This window comes from Coregonus lavaretus (assembly GCF_964263955.1).
Source record: "Coregonus lavaretus genome assembly, chromosome: 19".
Classification (NCBI taxonomy): Eukaryota; Metazoa; Chordata; class Actinopteri; order Salmoniformes; family Salmonidae; genus Coregonus; species Coregonus lavaretus.
Window position 1 is genome coordinate 18,483,405 of NC_140006.1, and position 18,860 is coordinate 18,502,264.

The 18,860-nt window shown below is 41.0% G+C and overlaps 1 protein-coding gene across 1 annotated transcript; it reads left to right on the forward strand.

Annotated features, from left to right (window-relative positions):
• Positions 1–3,236: 3,236 nt before the first annotated feature.
• Positions 3,237–4,868, forward strand: LOC311146676 (homeobox protein GBX-1-like; the record flags this gene model as incomplete). The annotated part of the gene is made up of 2 exons (XM_084183209.1): positions 3,237–3,684; positions 4,354–4,868. The coding sequence occupies 2 exons, from the start codon at positions 3,237–3,239 to the stop codon at positions 4,866–4,868; spliced, it is 963 nt and encodes a 320-aa protein (XP_084039335.1).
• Between the last annotated feature and the right edge of the window lie 13,992 nt (positions 4,869–18,860).

The following is an 18,860-nucleotide window of genomic DNA, read 5'->3' on the forward strand; positions in this document are numbered from 1 at the left end:
TGTGGTCTTCAAACGACAAATGAGACGTACTTTATTCGATGGCTGGCTTCCTTGTGTTTTTTTCTATTTTATTTGTTAAAGAAACGTCACGTGTAACCTTTTTTATTTATAGTGCTATCAATGGTACTGGAATGTACATCCGTAAAGTAGTCTTACGTTGAAGTAGTACAAGGAAATCGTTTGCATATTTTGATATTGAGATTTCTGGATAAGAGCGTCTGCTAAATGACTAAAATTTAAACATGTTTGATCAATGTCAATATGATTTTATGGGTGTATAGTAATATTTGGTAGAGAATTACTACTACTTTTTCAATAAAATAACTCCTAAATGAACAAATGTGTATGATAAATGTTTATCGCTTTATAACCCTTTTTGTCAGAATATTTGTTAGGCTCAATGATCAGAAGCCTATTTTATATCACTGGCATTAGACTAGTAATTTTGGAAATAATTCAATTAATTTATAATTAATGTATAAAGAGTTCATGAGAGTAAATCTGAGAGACTGTTATGCAAAGACTGTGGTCCCGTGTAGCTCAGTTGGTAGAGCATGGCGGTTGCAACGCCAGGGTTGTGGGTTCGTTTCCGAAGGGGGACCAGTATGGAAGAAAAAAAAATGTATGCACTCATTAACTGTAAATCGCTCTGGATAAGAGCGTCTACTAAAATGTAAAAAAAACAATCTTATATTACAGAAAGTTTTAGTCAAATGCAACACGTCAGTGATGGAAGTAAATCATGAATAGAGTCTTGAATAAGCAGTAAGCTTTTGTGTGTTCAAAATTACCAACAAGGTCTATCGATGCTTTTTAATCTAGCAAATAGTGGGATCGACAACAATTTAATGGAAAACAAACGAAAATAATACAATTACATAAATTTAAATAATGCAATGTAGCCTAGTAGTTTTACATTATTTGTGATTGAATTAAATCACAGAAATGTCGTTGTAAAACCACTTAGGTGACTTAAGGCGTTTCCAGTTGATATAATGTGGTAAGGTCCAGTTGTATGATTGTATGGGACCGAAAAAAGTAGCATGCTTTTAAATACCAACCACCCGGCTTGGGGAGAATGACCTGTTTGACAGAGGGTGGTGACATGGAGACAAGATGTTAACTTGGGTAATGAACCTGCCTCATTGAGGCTCTTGAACTAGTTACGCTTTTCAATGTGCTTAGCGCATCAAAGAAAGTAAACTTGCAACGAAAAATAATACAGTTTTGAAATAAATGATCTATTAGCAATATGTTACAACTTCAATAAACATGACAATAATATAGGTTAATATTAAAGCTCCAAGGAAAGTCCATCACCCAGTTGTTACAGACATATACCAGCAACTAGGCTATAACATTATTATTATTATTATTATTATTATTATTATTATTATTATTATTATTATTATTATTATTATTATAGCCTAATAATACATGTAGTTGATCAAATAAACTATAGATTCCTGACTAAAATTTACCAATAATAAATCCAATGGATATAAATGCAGAAAGTATCACATATCTGAGAGAAATGTGTCATATTTGTTCAATGAGGTATGGGGAGATTCTGATTGTAGACTACACAATCTGAAGTGAGTCCACTCTAAAAAAAGAAAGGGAGAGAGGAGCGCGGGAGAGGAAAGCTATCTGGTTTCAATAGATCAAAGGTAGGTGCTGCTGAATGGAGTCATTTGCAATTATAAGAATAATTAGCATCCATTGGCCCTCCATTGCTAATCAGAGTCGGTTGGTGATATGTTTATGTCTTCATGCAATCAGACGGCCAGTTGGAGTGCCAAGCGCGTCCCCAGGACTCAATAGGGGCTAATCATCATCACGGATTGACATTTAAACGGTAAAATTATCTCCGATTAAATCAACACTTAAAAGAAAAGAGAAAAGTCATTTTTCCTAATTACACATTTTGATTTTAATAGAGACTTAAAAGCATATAGAAAAAGAGTGGCCAGAACCCTGAAAGCGCGCATTAACGATACGTAATTGTAGCCTAACTTTTCAATATTTTATTTGCAATTCGTTTAGGATGCATTCTCAAATTAGGCCTATCTTAAACATGCTAAATTATTTACATAGACCACTATTTTATTGGTACAGCCATAGCCTCCAAAACTTTAATAGCATATTGTATTTTGAATCGAATAAAGTTTAAATGTCTCCAAAAGCCACTTTTCAAAACTGCGCAGCCTCGTTTAAAAATTGCCGTTGACCTCACATTAATGTATTCAATCCGAATCTAATTTTGCACAGAATATCTCTCTCCAGGGAATAATTGTTACCGCACTTTTCTACGACCTAACGCATTGTTTTACCCCGGGAGAATAGAAAAGCTTTTCTCTCTCAAGAGAGGCAAAACATCTGCCTCTCCTCCCTCCCAACTCCGATGCCATCCGTCCCAACATTTCAACAAAAGCACGGTTGTTTTATGTCGTCCCTTGAATCCAAAGTAATTACTTATCATCAATCAAAATTAATAATAGCTGATTGGGTTGGTGTGGTCAACGATTATAGAAGGGGAAGGGCTGAAGCAGTCTCTCACACCGCTTCCAGTCAATGTGGACTGGGCAAAGGTGGTGGAGGGCTGGGGAGGGGGGCGACCCGTCTATTCGGTATCCACTGGGAAACTATCGCCTCTCAAGGCGGCCAAAAAGTCAGAAGCTGAATAAGGAAATGAAGCTTAATTTGAGGAAGATGGATGAGTCCCCAGGGCAACACCCCCTTTCATTCCTCTCTAGCTCTCTCACTCTGTGTGTGTGAGTGTGTGTGTGTGTGTGTGTGTGTGTGTGTGTGTGAGAGAGAGAGAGAGATGGGGGGGATAGATAGTGTGTGTGTGAGAGAGAGAGAGAGAGAGAGAGAGAGAGAGAGAGAGAGAGAGAGAGAGAGAGAGAGAGAGAGAGAGAGAGAGAGAGAGAGAGAGAGAGAGAGAGAGCGAAACAGAGAGAGAGGCAAAGGGAGGGGAGAGGGAGAGGGGGGGAGCGTGTGTGTTTATGTCTCAGTGTGACAAATAGAGAGATAGGGAGTGGGCACACAACAAGAAAGCGACTGGTCGCAATAAGCTTGAGGACATTTCAGAGAAGCTGGTTAGTCCACGGGATAATATCAAAGCGAAGGGACATATAACTTCACTCGACCGTCGAATCTAAGGTTTGGCTATTTGTTGAGGGAAAGAAGGGGCGCCTGAGTTTTCGATAAAGATAGTCACCATTTTCTTCACAATGCAAAGACCGGGCGGCCAAGGGGCGGCGTTTTCGATTGACTCCTTGATAGGAACTCCGCAACCTCGGCCGGGACACCTGCTCTACACGGGCTACCCGATGTTTATGCCGTACAGACCCTTAATGATTCCTCAATCTTTATCTCATTCACATTTACCATCTGGCATACCTCCTTTGGCGCCGTTGACATCTTTCGCTGGACGTCTTACCAACACATTCTGTGCGAGTTTGGGACAGGGTATGCCGTCCATGGTGGCTCTCACGACAACACTGCCAAGTTTCTCGGATGCCCCGGATAGTTTCTATCCTCCCCAAGAGCTCCCCGGACCTCGGTTAAGTGCCGACCCAGGAACGAGGAGACAGGAGAGCCCACACTCAGATGATCTCCATGGAAGGGACAAGGGGTCGGACTTACTCAACTTCTCGGAAACATTTCAAACTATACCAGGTAAGCTCACTACCTGTGTCCCTGTTCTGTACATACGCTTCCATATTAGGTTGGCAAGTTGTGACCTATTGCGTAAAACACGCAAGCGGCATCCAAATTAGAAGTTAGATTGGACTGCATAGACATTAAGCCAAAAAGACACTTCTGAGTGCTGACTGAACATAAACTTTCACCTCAGTCTAGCCAGGGCAAATATCATACTGAAATGTAAGATAGGCATACCATCATCCTAAAATAGCCTGCTTTTCCTCAAATTTGACCATCTAATTCCCAGAGGTTTACGAAATCTCCACAAACACATAGTTTCATAACAAACCACAATTTTCAAATGTGCAATAACTCGAGATGAGCCTAACTCAAGTTCTAATCTATTTCTTACATCAGGCATAATTATTATTCACTAACCATCTTGACTTAGCCTAGAGGTAGGCTATGTAATGTCACGTTCATTCATAGAGTTGTTATGAATGGTAATAGGCCTACTCATTTCATTTGACGAAAATACAGCAGAAATAAAACTCCCAACAGGCCTATTCCATTTTCCTTTTAGAGGCATATGTGGATAAGACAATGTCTCTGAATTTTTACCTACATTTGTGAGGTAAAGTTGTATAGGCTCAAACTAATTGATTCAAATGTATGTTTTCATTCTTCTTTCGTACGTTTTAGGTGAGACTAAATTGTACAGCTCAGATGATGAGAAGTTGGACCTCAAATCAGCGGACACAGCTTGCAGTGACAGAGAGGACAGCTCTGCCGTTGACAGCGAAAACGAAAGCTTCTCCGATGGGAACAACTGTGGTTCTTTATCCCAAAAGAGTAAACTAAAACCCGGGTCGCAGGAAGCTCTACCACCGGGAAGCTCAGCGGGAAAGAGCAGGAGGAGACGAACAGCTTTTACAAGCGAGCAGCTACTTGAACTTGAGAAGGAATTTCATTGTAAGAAGTACCTTTCGCTCACCGAACGCTCTCAAATAGCACACGCACTTAAATTGAGCGAGGTGCAGGTCAAGATTTGGTTCCAGAATCGTAGGGCCAAATGGAAAAGAATAAAAGCTGGCAACGTCAATAACAGGTCGGGAGAGCCTGTGAGAAACCCCAAAATTGTGGTCCCCATCCCAGTGCACGTCAACAGGTTTGCGGTGAGGAGTCAGCACCAACAGATAGAGCAAACAAGGCCATGATGAACTATACTGGCTTAAACTAATTCTGACAGAAGAAAGTTCTGGGTTGTTAAATGCATGAAGCACAAAAACGGGATGACATTTTGTGGTCAGCGAGATGACTTTACATCAAGAGACATGTCCTATCAACTGGACAACTAAGGATAATATGTTTTCTCTTCGCAGATTAATTAATTTGTCAAATTAGGCCTATCTCATATTTTATTTATTGTTTTGTTAATTTGTAAATATTATATGTGTCGGTTGACACAGACATGCACTATGAAATGAGATTGTAAAAATTCTTTTCTATAATATTTATATCTAGCTAGGGCCTATAAATGTTCTGTTTATTATCTGCATGTGCTTTACTCATTCGGTGAAGCTATTTCAAACTTCTCGTATTTGGTACCGTTTTGTTTATCACTTGTTGCATGTACCTTACAAAGTTTTCATTTTGGTAGGCCACTGTAGGAACTGTATTCGCCAGCTGTTTGTGGGGGGAAAAGATGTGAAGGAAAATAAATAACCAAACAAAGAAATATTGTAAAGTATATTGACTTAATAAATCAATTTATATTAAATGTATATATCTAAATGCATTATTATTGCTGGCTAAGCTATAGTTTTATAGCTGATGATTTGTGCTGTCTATATCCTCTGTCTGCTCTCAGAAAATGATCAGTGATGTCTCTGTCTATAGAATATATTTGCCTCTCATTCATGAAGTAAAAATACCACTAGGCTATTACATGACAGTGTATTTTAATAGCCTAGTAAAATGTTAAGTATAACAATAAACAAATATAACGACACCTAATAATACTATAATTGATCATTGATCATAATAGGCATAGTCCTAATCGTAACAATAGTTATGATAATTATAAAAGATTGTTGCTTTATAAATTATAGGACATAACGTTACTTATTCAAAATAACAACTCGATCGCAATGCCATTTTATAGGCTTGAATAATCTGATTTTATTGATTTTGAATAGTAAACTTGTAAGTAAATGACAATTCTGTATTGTACACCTGTAACATCTAGCCAGCATTAATCTGAAGACATTTTTGCACACTAGGCCTGGGTGATTTTGCAATGTAATGATACTGTATATTGTAGGTCTTGAAAAAATACTTCTCTCTTTTGAGAGAGGATTGGCTACATAAGTGGACGACTGATACTTATAAGGATGAGTATTACATTATTTGCCGCTTCACCTATATGCAAAGTCCAGCAGTTCTCCGTATAGGCCTTGATGATAGCTACATTCAAATGAAGGTTCTTATTAAGCAGTCAAGAGAGAATAAAGGGAAAGAAACAGGGTTTTGTGACTGGAAGCAGCAGTCATTTATCTCTCTTTAGGGGTCCATGTTGTCTCAAGGTGGAGTGATGGATCCCCATTAGAACGGTCATATTCTACAACTCGTAATGAACTTCAACATCAATCACTGTAAGAGAGGAGGAGACCAGACCAGAGAGGGTGAACACTGTCTGTGTGTGTGTGTGTGTGTGTGTGTGTGTGTGTGTGTGTGTGTGTGTATGTGTGTGTGTGTGTGTGTGTGTGTGTGTGTGTGTGTGTGTGTGTGTGTGTGTGTGTGTGTGTGTGTGTGTGTGTGTGTGTGTGCGTGCGTGCGTGCGTGTGTGTGTGCGTACGTGTTGTGTGGACATGTTTAACTATAACACAAGAATAGTAAACAAACAAAAATTTGACCAACTGGAGACATTATGTTTGTCCCCACAAGGTCAAATGTTATTGCTAGGGGGTTTAGGGTTAGGGTTAGAAATAGTGTTAGGGTTAGAATTAGGTTTAGGGTTAGGAGCTAGGGTTAGTTTTAGGGTTAGGGGTAGGAGCTATGGTTAGGTTTAGGGTTAGGGTTAAGGTTTTTGGGTTAAGGTTAGGATTAGAGTTAAGGTTAGGGTTAGGGTAAGGGTAAGGGTTAGGGGTTAGGTTTAGGGTTAAGGGTTAGGGAAAATATGATTTTGAATGGGACTGAATTGTGTGTCCAAACAAGGTTAGTTGTACAAGACTGTGTGTGTGTGTGTGAGTGTGTTATTTATGCCAACAAGTCTCAACTCAGGAATACAGAGAAAAGTTAAACTTATTTTGATGTACTGTATAAGTAATTCATTTCATATCCGAATTGGTAAATTTCCATAAATGTCAATCCTAAGAGAGGAACAAAGAGAATATAAAAAAGCTAGCAATTATTTTTTACAGGTGTAGGCCTACCTGTAAAAACAATTTATTTTAGGCTACATTTAGGCTACTATGGTTGTTACAGTATTTACAGGTGCGCAAAGAGCCTATCCAAGATATGGGTTGGTTTGAAAAACTTTAGGCTATAATAGATTTCCCCCAGATGTTATCTCATGTAGGCCTACTCCATGTTTGAATAACTGATCCACATGTCAACGATGTTATCATGCGCGATATTTGAATTGAGTCAAGAAATTAAGCTAATTAGCGACTGTTTTTGCATTTTTGCTGCTGCTGTCACAATGAAGTCATCTCAATCATGATGGTAAGATTAGGTAGCCTATAACGGAAATAGGTAAACGGATAAGATTACAATATTTAAATGAAAAATAATACAATATTAGCCTACTATAAATTTAAAACAGTTGCCTAAAAGTTGCCTAACTAGTTTCCGACTTAAAATCTGCCAGAGCTGTTGAAGAGACTTCAAATCTGCCAGTTGAGGGTGAATGATTTTTGAGTCTCGCCCTCCAATGACGCCAGAATGTTTGGTGCGTGTTCTAGTGCTTAGATGCTAATGGAGGGAACAGAGTTGTCGCGGGGATGCAATGACACACCCCACTGGGCACGGATGTCTATTCCACGTTGGTTCAATGTAATTTCATAAATATTACGTGGAAACAACGTTGTGTGTGCCCAGAGGGACATACACAACGTTACAGTGAGCTAGGACTATTCAAACACTACACAAACACAGTGGATGTCATCATGCAACATGCATTGTCATATGACAGAAATATAATTTACTCTGTCAAATGACTCCTTGAAATGTTATGTGGCACAAAAGGACACAAAAACAAAGCCCAATAGGTTTATTGATACCAGAGGGTAAGGGGGTTATAATGCACAATTTGTATAGGCTCACCCAATTCCTTGGATATAATTTGTCTGCTTTTCTAGTTTTCTCTCTCAACCCAGAGTTGTTTTTACATGGCAATTTAAGGTTTGAGTGTATGGTCCATCTAAAATGTGCCTGCAAAGTTTCTGAAAGGGAGCGGACCATGGTAGGCGGTGCAAAATATCAACCTCTGCTGGCCTCAGAAGCTGGATGTGAGTTTGGACACAATATATCTCTTTGAACTGTTTCCAAATGGGGCTCCTATGATCCAGATATTATAATATATTACTGTAGCTATATTAATCAGCACACAGTTTTAAACCAACACACTGCTCAAGATGGAAGGAAGAGATAGGGCTCCACATTTCCATGACAACTATTTAATAAACTGAACATGAGACATATTGTATAGGCTAGATATAGTTTTTCTTAAATATTAGCTGATTAATAAGTGGTGCACCTGTTGACTTGGCCTCAAAGGCCATGGGGGAGGGGGGTTAATTTCTTCCTTATGTCCTTTGAGGAAATCATAATAATCTATATTTTAGGCTGCCGTTGAACTTCCATGACTGAACTTCAATGATTGAATTGAAAAGATATCTGAGCACCATAGCTTCTAGCCTCTAACCAACAATAAGGCTAAGGTGAAGTTAATGTTAAGGCCCGTTGTCGGATTCGACCATGGTATTTGTCTCAACAGCCCAACTGCATAGAGTGACCATCAAATGGCATGACTAGCATTGCCATCTGAGACAATGTGCAGTCATTTGTTTATTGTCCACTTCATACATCAAGATTGTGACACTGGGATGGTGATATAAGGATGGATGTTGTCGTGGGCCAGTGATGGAAGTTTTAATATTGTCCTAAGAGCTGACTAATCCTGGATTTCAAGTAGATTACATAGTACACAGAGTGTTATGGCAATTTCACACTAGGTGAGTTTATACACAATTAAAGAACAATGACATACACCCTGCTGTAATACTGCAGTTATTGCAAGAGTTTTCAAGGTCTTGTGATTGTCTCTATATGTGTAGATGTTTAGGAGATGATGGTTCTTTTGTGAACCTGGAATCATCTGAGAACATATAAGGAGAACATAGTAAATGGCTCACACCATCCCAAGTATTATTATACTGAGTATAATGCAATGCATTTTCTATTGATGCCATAGCACACACTCCCCTACATATTTATTTGGACAGTGAAGCAAACACTTTTCATTTGGCTCTATACTGCAGCATTTTGGATTTGAGATCAAATGTTTTATATGAGGCGACAGGACAGAATGTGACCTTTTATTTTAGGGTATTTTCATACATATCTGTTTTACTGTTTAGAAATTAGTGGTACTTTATGTATGTAGTCCCCCCATTTGAAGGTGTCATACGTTTTTTGATAAATTCACTTAGTGTATTACATTTTGACAAAAGTTTACTATTTGGTCCCATATTCCTTGCACGCAATGACTACATCAAGCTTGTGACTCTACAAACTTGTTGGATGCATTTGCAGTTTATTTTTGTTGTGTTATGTTGTGCCCAATATAAATTAATGGTAAATAATGTGTGGTCCTCTGTAGCTCAGCTGGTAGAGCACGGCGCTTATAACGCCAAGGTAGTGGGTTCGATCCCCGGGACCACCCATACACAAAAAAAATGTATGCACGCATGACTGTAAGTCGCTTTGGATAAAAGCGTCTGCTAAATGGCATATTATTATTATTTAATGTTTTGTGTCATTTTGGAGTTACTTTTATCAAGGGCGAACTGGGACAAAAATTCTGCCCTGACATTTCAGCCACACCAGCCCACATCACCACTACTTCCCCAGAGTCCAATGAACTCTTGAATACCATTTTAAGTCTGTGTCAAGTATGAAGGAAGTTAGAGGTAGTTTCGCGAACCAAAGCTAACTAGCGTTAGCGCAATGATTATGCTAACGCTAGTTAGCAATTGCGCTAGCGCTAGTTAGCAATTTCCTTCAAACTGCACGCAGAGACATAACAATGGTATCCACGAGTTCATCTGGCTCTTGGGAAGTAGATAAAGGCCCTCATTGCCAGAATCCCGAAGTATCCATTTAAGATAAATACAACATGTAAAAGCACCATGGGAGATACATCTCACCACTACAACTGTGCCTCTTTTGCCTCCCTGTTGTGTGGTCTGTCTCTGCATCTTCTCTGCCGTCACTCTGTCTCTGTCCGTCTTATCGTCCGTCTGTCCATCTGTCTGTCTGTCTGTCTGTGATTCACCTTGTGCTTCTCTGCTGTCACTCTGTCTGTCTGCCTGTCTGTCAGTCCTACGTGTTAATTGTTATTACATATAGAGCCAACATATTAAGGAACTGGCAGTACATCTGTGTCTCTGTTTTCTTCCTATCTCCACTGCACTCATCTCTGAGCTATATATAGGTAATATAGAGGCAAAATATCAATAAACTGGCAGTACAACTCTCTCTCTCTCTCTCTCTCTCTCTCTCTCTCTCTCTCTCTCTCTCTCTCTCTCTCTCTCTCTCTCTTTCTCCCTATGTCCACTACACTTGACTGCAGCTGAGATGTCTGTGTTGCTAAGTCTAGCATCACTGGGACCAGAAGACCAGGGGACCACACGGCCGGTGCTGGGCCTATTAACCTCCTAGGGTAACACTTTATTTTAAGGCATTTATAAGGCATTTACAAACCGTTTGCTCACCATTTATTAATCCTTGCTCCCACATTTGTAAATGTTAGTAAGCTAGTTACTCACATATATTTCCTTAAACATCCTGTGTTGTGTGCTTGTTCTTTTACCAGGTACAGCAGGAATGTCTACCAATGGCATCCCATCTTTTTGTGCAAAATTACACTGGTCACGCAAATCATTTAGAAAGTATTTAGAAAGTATAAATAGCACTCACTTTAGATTAGGCACTGCAAATATACTTTAGTAATGATTAGCAAATGGTTTATTAATGTGGGAGTAATGATTAGGAAATGGTGAACACACAATTTATAAATGCCTTATTATTTTTTTTTATTTTTGGTCATTTAGCAGACGCTCTTATCCAGAGCGACTTACAGGAGCAATTAGGGTTAAGTGCCTTGCTCAAGGGCACATCGACAGATTTTTCACCTAGTCGGCTCGGGGATTAGAACCAGCGACCTTTCGGTTACTGGCACAACGCTCTTACCCACTAAGCTACCTGCCGCCCTACTTATAAATTGTTTATTACAAAACCTTAAAATAAAGTGTTACCCCATTGGCTTATATAATACCTTATAACAGCCTAACTATTTCAAGTGTTCCCCCCTACTCACTATTTATATATTAGGCTACATATAAATCAACAGAAAGAAACACAGAGAGAGAAGGAGAGAGAGAGACTGCCAGTTCCTTAATGTATTGGCTGTATAATACAGCCAATGGCTACATTAAGGAACATTCTCTCTCTCTCTCTCTCTCTCTCTCTCTCTCTCTCTCTCTCTCTCTCTCTCTCTCTCTCTCTCTCTCTCTCTCTCTCTCGCTCTCTCTCTCTCTCTCTCTCTCTCTCTCGCTCTCTCTCTCTCTCTCTCTCGCTCTCCCTCTCTTGCTGTCTTCTTCTATTGAATTTAATACACAACCTTCTGTACTGTGTTTGTCAAAGAACGAAGCCGAGTTTATGTGGATGTGGATAGATTTTCAGCATTGTGCTTTGTTTGACAGTGCCGCTCGCGTATGCGTATCTTTCTGCCAAGAAGTGACGGGCCTTTCAGCGAATGAAATAAGAGGGATATAGGCGGGACATTCCAGCCTTCAGTGTGGTGGCTATGTAATGTAATCCGACACTAGAGTCACTTGTTACTACAGCTCATAAACTCAGTCACTGGGCAGAAGTGACTGGGATTCAGAAGCGAATAAACATTGATAAAACAAAACAAAATTCACAGACAGTCCCTGAATTGACCTTTATTGTAATACATGATGACTTCTGTTTAGTAAAAAGCACTGTATACATGTCTAGTAGATGGCTATTGCCTTACCCATATGTCATAAATCTAATGACTTTGTCACGTGCGTTCATGAACGGATCAGACCAAGGTGCAGCGTGATAAGCATACATGTTTATTTGAAACGAATAAACAAGCGACAAAACAACAAACTAAACAAAACGTGAAGTCCAAGGTACACAAACAACATACCTAACACGGAACAAGATCCCACAACCCACTAGTGCCAATAGGCTGCCTAAGTATGGTCCCCAATCAGAGACAACGAGCGACAGCTGCCTCTGATTGGGAACCACACCGGCCAACATAGAACTACACAAACTAGACCCTATACAACATAGACAATCACAACATAGAAAATCACACCCTGACTCAACAAATAATAGTCCCCAGAGTCAGGGCGTGACAGACTTGTTAGGCTATATTGCAAGTAGTCTAGTGTCTAAATGTTCCCCCGGATCTCCCTTCCCTACTTAGCCTACTATAGTAGGTATGAAATATATTTCATACAATATGCAGGCAAAATATTAGGCTTAACTGGCAGCAGTAGGCTACATGATCTGTGTCACAATGTGTCTTTCTCTGTTTTCTTCCTACCTGGACTGCACCACAGCAGGTGATCTATCATTTCTCACAGACACAGCACTCAGACCAGCAGAAACAGAACTTTTAGCAAATAAGTCAGTTAATTTCACACATTTCGCCGCATCGGCCTCAAGAGCCCTTTTTTGGTCTCTAACTTTTTCGGCACCACATTTCAGTTTTTCTGTTTTGACTGAGTGACTGACAGAGTCAGAGCAAGTCTCACTCTCTTTGATGATGCGTGTTTGACTATACATGTGAATTTGCCCCACCTCAGCTCAGCTAATCAGAAAATAGGAGTCTCGGCTGTTGCCCACTGGTCAGCCAAATGCTGAACAAAAATATAAATGCAACATGCAGCAATTTAAACAATTTTACTGAGTTAAAGTTCATATAAGGAAATCAGTCAATTGAAATTAATTCACTAGGCCCTAATCTATAGATTTCACATGACTGGGCAGGTGTGCAGCCATGGATGGGCCTGGGAGGGCATAGGCCCACCCACTTGGGAGCCAGCCCCTCCCACTGGGGAGCCAGGCCCAGCCAATCAGAATGAGTTTTTCCACACAAAAGGGCTTTATTACAGACAGAAGTACTCTTCAGTTTCATCAGCTGTCCGGGTGGCTGGTCTCAGACGATCCCGTAGTTGAAGAAGCGGGATGTGGAGGTCCTGGGCTGGTGTGGTTACACGTGGTCTGCGGTTGTGAGGCCGGTTGGACATACTGCCAAATTCTCTAAAACAACTTTAGAGGCAGCTTATGGTGGAGAAATTCCTGCAGTCAGCATGCCAATTGCACGCTCCCTCAAAACTTCAGACATCTGTGGCATTTTGTTGTGAGACAAAACTGCTCATTTTAGAGTGGCCTTTTATTGTCCCCAGCACAAAGTGCACCTGTGTAATGATCATGCTGTTTATTGAGCTTCTTGATATGCCGCACCTGTCAGGTGGATGGATTATCTTGGCAATGGTGAAATGCTCACTAACAGGGATGTAAACAAATTTGTGCACAAAATATGAGAGAAATAAGCTTTTTGTGCGTATGGAAAATGTCTTGGATCTTTTATTTCAGTTCATGAAACATGGGACCAACACTTTACATGTTGCGTTTATATTTTTGTTCAGTATAGATGATTATGACAACAGAGAATTAGCTCTAAAGTCATACAAAAACAGGCCCATGGGCCGCCGGCCGTGTCCATCATTATTTTTGAATAATATTATTAATATTATTATTTATTTTGACCAGCCCACCCCAATAAAATATTGTTCAGCCCTTCTGGCATTTGCCAGAATTGCCAAAAGGCCAATCCGCCCATTACTTTTATTGTTAATAAGAATATAATATGTTTCTGAACACCTCTACATTAATGTGGATGCTACCATGATTATGGATTACTTTGAATGAATCGTGAATAATAATGAGTGAGAAAGTTACAGATGCACAAAGATCATGCCCTCAAAACATGCTAACATCTCACCATTATCTCCACCTGTGATTTCTTAAATGAAATCTGCTCCTATACATGTATGTTCCTAGAGATCTGTACATAATCAGACCATCCCCATCCCATCTGTGTGCCCACACCAGAGCCCTGACTTCCTGGGAGGGTCTTCATGCCGGACGCCCCCCTCTCCATCTCCAACCGTGATGTATGGGCAGATGCATCAAATCGCACAAGATAAACAAGCACTGAGTTTCATCAGGGCCATCATAGCTTTAATTTGGCTGCCTAATGAGTCAGATCCAGTGGCGGAGATAAGAGTTGTCAGAGGCCCGGCTCTAATGAATTTCTTGCCACTTGTAATCAAGGTTGCCTGTCTGAGGGGGGATGATTAATGGAACCCTGGAGGATTCCCTTGGCCCTCAGCCTTCATTACAGCTAATGCATTCTCAGGCAAATTAACAGCGGCGAAAAGAAATGCGCGAACATGAACCAAGGGGGGCAAAGAGAGAGAGAGATGGAGTGAGGGGGTAGAGAGAAGGAGGGAGAGGGAAGGGGGAGAGAATGGGAGAGGGATGGAGGGAGGGATGGGGGAGAAATAGATGTAAGGGGGAGGGAGATGGAGAAAGAGAAGGGGAGAGGGATGGAGGGAGGGAGGGATGGGGGAGAAATAGATGTAAGGGGGAGGGAGATGGGGAGAGAGAGATGGAGAGAAGAGGGAGAGATGAAGGTAAGAAAGAGGGAGGGATAGAGAGTAAGAGAGAGAAGGTATGAAGGGAAGGAAGAGGTAGAGAGGGAGGGAGGGAAAGATGCTGTATGTACTAAGATACTCTGATTAAGGAGAGGCAACGATATGGAGATGAGTGTGGAGAAATGGGTAGGAGGGGGCAGGTCTGATGGGGCAGGATATAACATGGACGTTAAGTTATTTCTGGTCACACATGATGGAGGAAGAAAATGATAAATGGATATTCAGGAGCTTGTCAGGAAGGACTGAGGATGAATACCTATGAGAAGTGGTCAGGAGGGGAGAGAGGTAACAAGGTTTAGCCTGGTCCCAGATCTGTTAGTGCTGACTTGCCAACTTCTATGGTCATTGGAGTGACAATGGCACAAACAGATCTGGGACCAGGTTAGAAAGGCTTGCAACAGTGTTGATAAGTGACTGGGTAGAAAAAGGGACAGGTGATGAAACAGACATGAAGATGTTAAGGATCAGAGAGGACTAAAGCCTAGGATGTATTTGACACTTTGAGTAGAAACACAGAAACAAGCATGTTAACAAATACCTTTATTGATTTATAACTGAGGAATTATATTGGCAGCAATTAAACAGGAATTAAACAGAAGTGGTTTTGATCAGCAGATTTTTGCATTTCATATGTAAATAATAAAATATTGAAAATGTCCTACTAATTGGCAACCATGCATATGATCGGCAACTATAGTTAAACAATTTCCACAGCAAGCACACAGTAAACAATTACCTTGTGATTAGGTAGTGCAACACAATATTTTGAATTAATGTTTACAAATATGTTCTTGTCAGGTGTTTGTGTAGCCATCCATCAGAGGAAAACCCTCCTCTGAAATCTGGGAGGTGATTTGTCTGAGCCAAGGTGGGCGGCACAGAACACTCCTCAGTGTTTAGCTACCTCCTTCTGTATGCAATAACAAAACAGGGCTCTGTTCAGCAAACGAGAAAACGTTGTGAAATCAAATCAAAGTTTATTGGTGGCGTACACAGATTTGCAGATGTTATCGCATGTGCAGTGAAATACAATACACACATAATCCAGAAAAATTAAGAGATATCAGAATAAATATATATACTGTTTATACTGAACAAAAATATAAATGCAACATTCAGCAATTTCTAAGATTTTACTGAGTTACAGTTCATATAAGGAAATCAACCAATTGCAATAAATTCATTAGGCCCTAATCTATGGATTTTACATGACTGGGAAAGGGCGCAGCCACGGGTGGGCCTGGGAGGGCATAGGCCCACACACTTAGGCCAATCAGAATACGTTTTTCCCCACAAAAGGGCTTTATTACAGACAGAAATACTCCTCAGTTTCATCAGATGTCTGGGTGGCTGGTCTCCGACGATCATACATACAAAAGTATGTGGACACCCCTTTGAATGAGTGGATTTGGCTATTTCAGCCAAACCTGTTGCTGATAGGTGTATAAAATCGAGCACACAGGCATGCAATCTCCATAGACAAATATTGGCTGTAGAATGGCCTTACTGAAGAGCTCAGTGACGTTCAACGTGGCACCGTTATAGGATGCCACCTTTCCAACAAGTCATTTCGTCACATTTCTGCCCTGCTAGAGCTGCCCCGGTCAACTGTACTGTAAGTGCTGTTATTGTGAAGTGGAAATGTCTAGGAGCAACAATGGCTCAGCCACGAAGTGGTAGGCCACACAAGCTCACAGAACAGGACCGCTAGTGCTGAAGCGCATAGCACATAACAATCGTCTGTACTCGGTTGCAACACTCACTACAGAGTTTCAGACTGCCTCTGGAAGCAACGTCAGCACAAGAACTGTTTGTCGGGAGCTTCATGAAATGGGTTTCCTTGGCCGAGCAGCCGCACACAAGCCTAAGATCACCATGCGCAATGCCAAGCGTCGGCTGGAGTGGTGTAAAGCTCGCCGCCATTGGACTCTAGAGTGGTGGAAACGCGTTCTCTGGAGTGATGAATTAAGCTTCACCATCTGGCAGTCTGACGGACAAATCTGGGTTTGGCGGATGCCAAGAGAATGCTACCTGCCCGAATGCATAGTGTCAACTGTAAAGTTTGGTGGAGGAGGAATAATGGTCTGGGGCTGTTTTTCATGGTTCGGGCTAGGCCCCTTAGTTCCAGTGAAGGGAAATCTTAACGCTACAGCATACAATGATATTCAAGACGATTCTGTGCTTCCAACTTTGCGGCAACAGTTTGGGGCCCTTTTCCTTTCTTGTTTCAGCATGACAATGCCCCCATGCACAAAGCGAGGTCCATTCAAAAATGGTTTGTCGAGATCGGTGTGGAAGAACTTGACTGGCCTGCATAGAGTCCTGACCTCAACCCCATGGAACACCTTTGGGATGAATTGGAACACCCACTGCGAGTCAAGCCTAAGCTCCCAACATAAGTGCCCGACCTCACTAATGCTCGTGGCTGAATGGAAGCAAGTCCCCGCAGCAATGTTCCAACATCTAGTGGAAAGCCTTCCCAGAAGAGTGGAGGCTGTTATAGCAGCAAAGGGAGGACCAACTCCATATTAATGCCCATGATTTTGAAATTAGATGTTCGACGAGCAGTTGGCCACATAATTTTGGTTATGTTGTGTATTTGCAAAAATGTCTAAACACATGTTTTAACTTTTTCACTACAGAGTATTGTATGTACAGTGGGGAAAAAAAGTATTTAGTCAGCCACCAATTGTGCAAGTTCTCCTACTTAAAAAGATGAGAGAGGCCTGTAATTTTCATCATAGGTACACGTCAACTATGACAGACAAATTGAGATTTTTTTTCTCCAGAAAATCACATTGTAGGATTTTTAATGAATTTATTTGCAAATTATGGTGGAAAATAAGTATTTGGTCACCTACAAACAAGCAAGATTTCTGTCTCTCACAGACCTGTAACTTCTTCTTTAAGAGGCTCCTCTGTCCTCCACTCGTTACCTGTATTAATGGCACCTGTTTGAACTTGTTATCAGTATAAAAGACACCTGTCCACAACCTCAAACAGTCACACTCCAAACTCCACTATGGCCAAGACCAAAGAGCTGTCAAAGGACACCAGAAACAAAATTGTAGACCTGCACCAGGCTGGGAAGACTGAATCTGCAATAGGTAAGCAGCTTGGTTTGAAGAAATCAACTGTGGGAGCAATTATTAGGAAATGGAAGACATACAAGACCACTGATAATCTCCCTCGATCTGGGGCTCCACGCAAGATCTCACCCCGTGGGGTCAAAATGATCACAAGAACGGTGAGCAAAAATCACAGAACCACACGGGGGGACCTAGTGAATGACCTGCAGAGAGCTGGGACCAAAGTAACAAAGCCTACCATCAGTAACACACTACGCCGCCAGGGACTCAAATCCTGCAGTGCCAGACGTGTCCCCCTGCTTAAGCCAGTACATATCCAGGCCCGTCTGAAGCGTGCTAGAGTGCATTTGGATGATCCAGAAGAGGATTGGGAGAATGTCATATGGTCAGATGAAACCAAAATATAACTTTTTGGTAAAAACTCAACTTGTTGTGTTTGGAGGACAAAGAATGCTGAGTTGCATCCAAAGAACACCATACCTACTGTGAAGCATGGGGGTGGAAACATCATGCTTTGGGGCTGTTTTTCTGCAAAGGGACCAGGACGACTGATCCGTGTAAAGGAAAGAATGAATGGGGCCATGTATCGTGAGATTTTGAGTGAAAACCTCCTTCCATCAGCAAGGGCATTGAAGATGAAACGTGGCTGGGTCTTTCAGCATGACAATGATCCCAAACACACCGCCCGGGCAATGAAGGAGTGGCTTCGTAAGAAGCATTTCAAGGTCCTGGAGTGGCCTAGCCAGTCTCCAGATCTCAACCCCATAGAAAATCTTTGGAGGGAGTTGAAAGTCTGTGTTGCCCAGCGACAGCCCCAAAACATCACTGCTCTAGAGGAGATCTGCATGGAGGAATGGGCCAAAATACCAGCAACAGTGTGTGAAAACCTTGTGAAGACTTACAAAAAACGTTTGACCTGTGTCATTGCCAACAAAGGGTATATAACAAAGTATTGAGAAACTTTTGTTATTGACCAAATACTTATTTTCCACCATAATTTGCAAATACATTTATTAAAAATCCTACAATCTGATTTTCAGGATTTTTTTTCCTCATTTTGTCTGTCATAGTT